The 9,067-nt window shown below is 42.9% G+C and overlaps 1 protein-coding gene across 1 annotated transcript in view; it reads right to left on the bottom strand.

Annotated features, from left to right (window-relative positions):
* The window catches only part of LOC118337979, a 10,048-nt gene extending 989 nt beyond the window's left edge, over positions 1–9,059 (bottom strand). The window contains exons 1-7 of the mRNA XM_035675138.1: positions 8,378–9,059; positions 7,120–7,215; positions 6,814–7,005; positions 5,989–6,084; positions 5,671–5,850; positions 1,944–5,345; positions 132–464 (exon numbers count right to left, since the gene is read on the bottom strand). Coding sequence (XP_035531031.1) covers positions 3,744–5,345; positions 5,671–5,850; positions 5,989–6,084; positions 6,814–7,005; positions 7,120–7,215; positions 8,378–8,626 — 2,415 coding nt within the window. The 5' untranslated portion in view covers positions 8,627–9,059 and the 3' untranslated portion in view covers positions 132–464; positions 1,944–3,743. The remainder of the gene's footprint in view (positions 1–131; positions 465–1,943; positions 5,346–5,670; positions 5,851–5,988; positions 6,085–6,813; positions 7,006–7,119; positions 7,216–8,377) is intronic.
* Between the last annotated feature and the right edge of the window lie 8 nt (positions 9,060–9,067).

Here is a 9,067-nt window from a genome sequence, read left to right as displayed (position 1 = left end):
TAAAATAATAAAAGTGAATATATTTATTTTATATTAATATCAGAGCCGTTACCGCACTGAACCCTGGGAACCCTGTGGGTCCCTGCTAACCTGGAGTACCGACCCGGTTTACCTGTACAGAGCAAACTCACCTGTGTGTGAGACCTTCAGGTGGACCGCACTGGACCTCTTCTTGCACCCTCTGCTGCTCACCGTCACACACTCATAAGTCCCATTGTCCCTGAAGGAGATGCTCCTCAGGGTCACAGAGGCGTCTCCGTGCTCCAGTCCCGGGTCCTTCAGAGACACTCGACCCCGATAAGATGGATGCTGGTACTCCTCGTACAGCCGTCCGTCCCTGTAGAAGAACACATAGTGGTCTGACCCGAGCTCAGGTCTGCTCCACTTCACCGCTGAGAGGTCTGTGGGAGCCCGGCAGGGAAGAGTCACATCCGAGCCAGACTCCACGGAGACCTCCTGGGGGTCTGAGAGAGAGAGCGAGAGAGAGAGACACAGAGAGAGAATGGAGGTAATGAGGAGGTCACACACTAATGAGCACTAAATCAGAGGGCGTTTATGATCACACCGCCTGTTATACATACACTGTTTATATGAGCATATATTCAGGTATTGATTTATTCATTTGGGGTGGATTATCTTCTTATAGCCTGTCTCTCTCTCTCACACAGTGCAGGGTTGCAGGTAATGTGGATGAAGTTTTTCTGGTTTTAGAACAATGTTTGAACATTTGAGTGTGTTACATATATTTAAGACTGTTACTGAGGCTGGAACTGTCTCACACACTCCCACACACACACACACACACACACACCAACTATAATATTTTCACTTCTTCCGTTTTGCCCGCCGATCTTCCTGCAGCTGGGTCACGTGTTTGAATTGTGAGCAGTTTGATCAGGAACTTCAGTTCAGTGATTGAGATCCTCCCAGCATGCAAAGTCTCTGGAAGACTACAGGGACCGTTCTCTGGAGGACTCTGGGGTCGTGAACTCTAAATACACTTCCCTCTGGTCAACCCACAGTACATCCCATAATATGCCCCAACTGAAGTGTTTCAGAAACTGACAACATGCGTGTGTATCGGTTTATTGTTCTTTATTGTTATTACATCAACAGCAAATCCATCAGGACATAAACAATGAGAGAAATATGAAAAAAAATAAAAATCTTATTTCATTTTGATTGACTCAGTTATTTCTTTGAATTGCTGAGAGACAAAACATCCAGAGACAGACAAACGGAGAGAGACAAACAGAGTGCACCATAAATGAATACATGAAAATAAAAATCTATGAAGAAAAAAGGAAAATAGAAAAATGTTAGTATAGAAGTATTAGTTTATATTCACATAAAGTTGCATTTTTCGCTCCGTTTATCACAGAAACAGCCTTAAAATACAGTCAACCACTGGATGTAAAAAGGTCAAGGGTCACATCTGGTTATATTATCTGTGAACAGTGTTTGATGTCGGCGATATATACGCAGACAAAGATATGACATCATTACAGGATACCACTCATAAATCCATTATTGTCTTTATAATATTTCTGTTGTTTACTTTCATCCTCTGACTAAATAACAGTTCAAATATTTAATATTTATAAAAGCTGCAACACAACGGAGCCAAATGAGGAAGGCTAATGCTAATGCTAACCCTATGACGTATAAACTTTATTGTAATATAATAATGTTTATACAGAGAGCTTCAGAAGCTTCAGCAGCAGCTCAGTCAGCTGCGATGGTTATATATAAATTAAAGTTCAAACAGAGGAGATATTAACAGTAACTCGGCCTCCTGTGTCGGCCATTTTAAGGATTCGTATTCATGAGCTGCCGGCTCTTTGAATGTTTTACACTCAGTTAGGAACCTTCCCGCTAACAAAAAATGTTTTTTCTTGTTTTCATTGAGATCGACTTGCTGCTGTATAAATGTGAACTCGTACCTGCATCCACTGTCAGTGTCCATGAAGCTGTGAATGAAGCCAGAAGCAGCACAGACTCTGGAGCCATGGAGCCAGCACCTGAAGAAGATCAGAGTAAAGAGTGTCTGCTGCTCAGCTGCTTTTAAACTCTCTGGCTCCACCCACTGCTCCCCGAGGTCACATGATTTACCAGCAATCAAAACCATTAGGTTGCGTTCAGGTTGTGTCAGACATTCAGCTACTGAGAGTCTAACAGCAGGTCTGTTGTAAACTCACACAGGAAGAGCACTGCAACACAAACAATAAGGAGAGTAAAGGAAGAGAGCTGCTTCTACGCTCCTTACCAAAAGATTTCTTACTCTGCAACCATTTGGTGACATTAAGCTTTGGTCCCTTTTAGAGAATCAGTGAAGATATAACAGTTCATCCTGAGTGTACGGAGGCCACAGAGAGACAAAATGATATAGTGAGTCCATGTTTTAATAGCTGTGTGTGAACTGGTTAAATAGGCGATCAGAGCGCTCGCCGATGCCTCGCAGAGGGGATGTGATGCCGTTATCTGCAGCGCCGCTCTGAACCCAGTCTTAAGTTTATCCTGTAGCTCCACCATGTGGACATTGCTCCTTACTGCAACCTCATTTATTCTCTGGATCTGGTAAAAAAATTATATTCAAATATTACACCTTTAAAAAAAGCAGGTACAAGTTGAATACTATGAACCAAAGTATGTAATCTGTCAGTTTATTCCATCAGTGTGGAAAAAATGGAGCTATCTATAGGTCTGAATATGAGCTGTGACAGAAATTGTGATCTACAGATGAATGTTTGGCTGGACTGTTGGTGGCCGAGGCCTGTAGGTAAAATGCAGTATGGTGTGATGCATAGAGACAAAGTGACTGAAGGAGAACCATTCTAGTGAAATACAATAATGTGTTTAATAAATATGGAAGTAGGCAACTCACCTGTGACAGTCTTGACTGTCAGTGCAACGACAGTAATCTCTAGGCTGGACAGAAGGTTGGTTTCACTATAAAAATGTTTATTGCAATTGTATCTTGAATTACATTAACACATTTTAACATCATTCATTTAATGTCTCTTAAACTGTGAGGTCTCATTTTCAAATGTAAAAGGTTTTACTTAATGTGTAGTCTAACCTTTGATCACTCGTTAATGGTAGGATGCCAATAATGCACCAATATTAAGAAGTTAGACTCATCAAATCTATTCAACCTATCAAAGAACTTAACCACAGTTAGTTTTAAGATTCAATAGATTTATTGCAGTTTGAACAGGTACATAAAGATTCATCCTCTCATCGTCCAACATTCAACAATCCAAATGTCACACTAATAATTATAATAATACTATAATAATTACCGTAAAACATCTAATAATAGCCCGGGCGTTTATTTGCTTAAATCACTGAACTCCCCCTGCCTTTATTGGGGACAGGCCTCTATACAGGCCTTTAATTCCTTTAGCACTAAACTAAACTAACTGCTGCTTCTCTTGAGATTTGTTCAGTAAATTTGACAACTAACATGATGATTATGATGCTTCAGGGGTATTTTCCCGTCTCTGTTGTTTACCGTGTTACCCATTTAATTAACGTTATACTTTGTTGTTGATCGTAAAATATAGTGAAAGATTGAATTGTGGAGAATCTATAACTGATCTAATGATGTGCATTATGATCATTAAATCTATACATTTATATTTGTGTAAGTAGGAGATCAAAACGACTTAAAACTCTCTCAAGCAGGCGACCTGGTGGGTTTTATACATCGAGATCATTTCTATAAAATCCAGACCAGGCCACTATTGGAGACCTGCGTCTATTAGGGGCCCTGCTTTTATTGGAAGTTTTACGGTATATAATACTACATATAATAATAATAATATAACTATAATAATAATAATAACAACACTAATGACACACAGAGCTGCCCCGCCCTCAGGAGGCGTGGTCACACCCCAGGGCATGCTGGGTAGGTAATGTGCCAGCCACTCCCCCCAGCTGCTCCGGGGCTCCTCCTCCCCTCCTCCTCTTTTCACCTCCCACCCCCCGACCACCCAGTCCACCTCCTCTCTCCCCCCGCCTGCCTCCTCCTTCTCCTCCCTCAGAATGACACTGTAGGACTTCCTGGAAACTCCTCCTCCACTCCTCTCTCTATCGCCCGCTTCATCTTTACCCCTCCTCCCATCACCTTCTGCAGGGACCCAACACTCCTCCTTCACGTCCCTCCATCCCTCTACCTGCTCCTCCTTGCTTAACAGACGGTACAATGTCTTCCTGTACACTCCCCTCTCCTCCCTCCCTCCTCTTTCTCCTTCTTCCTCCCTCAATGCGCCTCCTCCTCCACTCGGCTCCAAACCGACAAGGAGTCGTTCTTTCCCTCCCCTCTCCTCCCTCCCTCCTCTTTCTCCTTCTTCCTCCTTCATTGCGCTTCCTCCTCCACTCGGCTCCAAACCGACTAGGAGTCTTTCTTTCCCTCCTCCTTCCTCACCTTCCTTCCCTACATCTTCCATAGCTTCTCCTCCCTCTCTCTGGATGAACAGAACAGATCGATACAGCGCCATCACTCCTCCTCCTGCCACCTCCTTCTCTTCCTGCCTGCTGTACATTAACATCCTTACTCCCTCGCTACCTCCTCCCCTCCTCATACTCAGCGGCTTGTACACCCTCCGGTACCAGATGACCATCCTCGCCACAGTCGCCAATATACATGCCGCAGACGCCACGCACAGCAGCAGACACCCGGCGAAAAGCCAAATACAGAAGACGCCAGCACCTCTGACCGCACTCACTCTGCTATGCCGCCGGCTGCCCGGTTCATCGATCACCCACGAAGGGATTGTGGTGGTTTTTGTGACTTCTTGCACTTTTGCTGTTGTTGGTATTACGGTTGAAGGAACAAATGTGGTTGTCTCAGCGGGTTTCGTTGGCACAGCGGTCGTCATTTTAGCAGGACTTTCAGTTGAGGGTTTGACGGTATGGAGAGTGGGAGGAGAGGAAGTAGGAGTATGCAGCTCAACCAACCGCATCGTACCTTTCACGTCTGACCCTGAATAATCCGACCACTCAATGAATCTGGTGAAGGATTGATACCAGGACCATGTGACTACTCTGTGGTACACAGTGTGGAGTTCTTCTACGATTGCTGTAGCAGAGGGAGCAGGAGCAGTGGTTGGAATAAAAGTCGTAGAGGTGATATGAAAAAAAGTAGTAGCAGGAGTAGAAGCAGCAGTAGTGGGAGGAGGAGGTGATTTGTTGGTTGTAGCTGGGATCATAAGAGGACCGTATGTAGTTGTTTGTGGGTAGAAGTCTCCCGTTGGACCCGATTCTGTCGGTGAACACAGATCAGATTCTTCCAGACTCATTACAGGTTTACCCCTATGCCACTGTGGAGAGTCACACATCTGGGGACAGATAACCATAAATATGTATTACACACAGTCTCTGTCCTAGTTCCTAAGGTACAACCTCTCGCGTCTCTAAGGTAAGAGCTTTTAAAGGCACTCCCACTGTTGCTCTTGACTTTCCAAATCATACCATCAGTTCCCAGACTGCTATTACTTTTCTTTCACTGTGGTAACATTCAAGTATGCTCGAGTATCTGAATTTAAGAAGAACCGGTCTTACTGTTTACCAAAGGGGTTAGGGATGGGTTGGGAGTGTATTTCCAGCATCACAGACACTACTGAATGATTACAGAAATATTCTAAGGATATTATGGGTACTCACCACACTCTCTGCCTCGCCCCTGATGATCGGGCCATCCCGGACGTAGATGTTGAATTCGTAGTCGTCAATGTACCTTCGCAAGTAACCAAGGGAACAGGAGCAGACCCAGAGATTCTCTGAGAGGTAAAGGTACGGCACCTCCTCCTTCTGGCTGAACCAATCATCCGGCATCACCTTGATCTGAAATGAAAAAGAGGGAGTTTTAGACCAGAGCTCGAACTGCTGAACTTGTACCACCGGTAATCTTTCATGACGTTTACACCACCTTTATCTGAGTGCTAAAATGCTTTCAGATGCTCTCGGCGTGTGTTCTCTCACCTTGTTGTTATCCAGGTAGAGGGTTTCTATGGCAGAGAGGGGGTGGAGCATGAGCTCGGGAAGCACCTTGATACGGTTTGACGACAAATCCAGGATCTAGAAGGTAAGACAGCCAGTCAGAAGACGACGGTTGCGGTTCTTTGGTAAGAAAACTAAGAACTCAGAGAAACTGACATGAGAGAACACATTCGTAACTGGTTTTGATTATGATTAAAGTGCTGAAATAAGCTCTCTAACATAATCATGATCGTAACTTGCAGTAACTGTGAAGTATTTTAGGGGGAAAAGCCATAACAGATTAATATAAGTCAGTGTTCTTATCCTAACTGAAGATTAAATTTTGCTCCAGTTTTTGTATGTTTCAGTTTGTTTCTTTATGGGAAAAAGTCTTTTTGGGCTGCTGTGCGTCACCTGACTGACGCCATTACTGTAATTACATGGTTTGGCCACTATGTCACATTGGCTTTAAAGCTCAGCGCTCTTTCTTGGGACTTGAGCAAGATGAGAAAACTAGCATTGGTTGCTAGGTAACAGACATTAAAGCTAATAAGCGTTGTTGGATTGAGTATTTAGGATTTCCTAACCTAGAAAATAGGATCCCTAAAGTTAGTTTGATTTGCTTCTGTAATACCAAATGGGAGAAATCTTATCTTCTCTTAACTTAAGGCTTAAAATAGGAAGTTTCTGTAAAACAGCGCCTCCATCTTAACCTCCTAACACGCTGCATTCACAACATTCATCCACTGTTCAACCTCCATGATTATTAAGTTTTTGACATGCAGCCTTCACAGTTCCTTCATCATATCACAGCATGTTAACACGGACCTCCAGCTTGCTGAGTCCAGAGAAGGTGTGGTCGCTCAGGGAGTCCAAGGCATTTTTGTTCAGGTAGAGCTCAGTCAGACCTGGACAGGCGGTGAAGGAACCGTCAGAGAGGGACTTAATATGGTTCGACCCCAGCCGGAGAACACTGAGGGTGGGCAGGATCGGAGACACGCTGGAGGTCACCTCTGGAACCTGAAAGTCAGGAAACACACAACAATATGAGAGAATGAATACTGATACCAACTGGCTTTAACTAATACACATTCAGTATTTATATTTTTTCAGGAGCGTGGTGCAGACAGACACCTTGTTGCCTGTGAAGTCGATCTCATAGATGTCCGTAAAGGTCTGGAAAGAGGACCAGGACACACTGGAGAACAGGTTGTTAGGAAACAACAGAACCTAAAAACCAGAAAGAGAGTAGAAGAATATTTAAAACTGTGAGGGTTTCCTGTTAAACTGTCATCTTATCAGTGTAGAACAGGAAGCTTGTGTCTCCGCTGTGGTCTCCTCCTGTCAGTCAAACACTTGAACACAGGGATGAGTTCAGCTCTTTAGACTGTAAATCGTGTGTGAACCAGTGTGTGACAATAAGGGACCTCAGAAAACCTCGTAATCATGTCATTTACAGTGTTTAAATGCAATTTGCCACATTTTAATTGAGTGTAATGTATAGTTCATATGCCGTGCTGCTGTCACAACTTCCTGCAAATTTATCTGTTTATATTCCTTCACTTTTGTTAAACATTAAATGTGTAACAGACATTACTTTGTGCACATTTTCACAGCATAAAGGAGGTTTGATGGTACACTGTTGTTGTGGAGCTACAATGATTGATTGGCTGATCTGTTTCGGAAGTTCTTTGCAAGTTGTGGACGAACAGTGAGCTTTAACAGGATATGGTCATAAAATAATAAAATCATGCAGCATTTCACACAGAAAAAACACGATGACAGTCAGATCTTCAGCCAGATCAACATGAATTCAACTAAAGAAGGATACAAAGAAAATGGATAACTTCTCATGGATGTTTGAGAAAGGGGTGAAAATTATATGATGGAAGATCATATACGCACTCTGTTTAACATCTAGGGCGGGAGTGCTCTAAGGCGTAGATTACATTAAACAATTAATTTCAAGGACACCAGATTATTTCCAGGATATTGGCTCATTTTAATCAATTTCCAGGTGTTTCCCTGACTGTCTCTAAATTTCCAGGTTTTCCAGGACATGTGTAACACCGGTACTGCTGCCATGGCTTTAAGTGTACGTTAACTTTGTAAACTTCTATCGTTATAATGTGATAACTTAAATTGTTTTAATGTGTCGTAATATCCAAATAAGTTTTTAATGCTGTGATTAATTTAAAATATGTCCTGAAGCAGATTTATCATCTTATATTTCTTTGTTCGTCTTAACAATTTAAAAATGTGATTTTAAAAAGTGACACGTATCCTCATAGAACCTCAAATATTATTTTTACTTCCATGACTAAATGTGTTTTTTACTTGTGACCTCTGCACATCTAAACTTTACAATTAACTTGGTGTTTCGTGGCTTTACCTTGGTCGAGGGTTCGAATCCCGCCGGGACGTTGCTGAAGCCGGCCGCTGTGCAGTTCTCCCTTGGCCGGTGGTCCTTGTCCCTGTCGCTGTGGCAACCGGCCACTGCTGTCACCACGGCAACGTGGGACAGGAGGAAGAGGAGGATGAAGAGCTGCATTCTGAAAACGACCCTCAGCTCCTGGAGGACTGTCTGTCTGTCTGTCCGTCTGTCTGTCTGTCTGAGAGGGGAAACTAAGACACTAAACATACCAGGAAGTATCTGTGTGTTTGATTGACAGCTGCTGAGACAGGAAGTGCTGCTGCTCTGTTGATATCTGACCGCTGCTCCACTTTATATTTGTTTGTTCTCAGCAGCTTCCTCATTGTTTTGTTTATTTGAACGTTTCCTGCTGTCTTTGAAAGATAAAACAGAATAAGACGCTCAGACACTGTAAATGTAAATGATTATTCTCCAGTGCTGCTGCTGTTTCTGTTGAGGCCTGAGATGTTTCCGGAGTATGTGACCTCTGCTGCTGAGCCAGTAAAGTTCTGTGGAACAAAAAGCATCACATGTGCTAAATTTGTTCAATTTGAAAACTCAAATCAGTTTGAACTTTGCACTTTGTGTTGAGACGTTTTGTTTTTACAATTATTTCATGTTCTTCTGTATGTATGTGCATTATGTTTATTAGACTGCATTAAAATACTA

Source organism: Morone saxatilis, unplaced genomic scaffold (assembly GCF_004916995.1).
Source record: "Morone saxatilis isolate NCDOM2014 unplaced genomic scaffold, NCSU_SB_2.0 Contig4, whole genome shotgun sequence".
NCBI classification, from domain to species: Eukaryota; Metazoa; Chordata; class Actinopteri; family Moronidae; genus Morone; species Morone saxatilis.
Note: the sequence above shows the minus strand (reverse complement) of the source record. Positions and strands in the feature narration are given on the sequence as shown.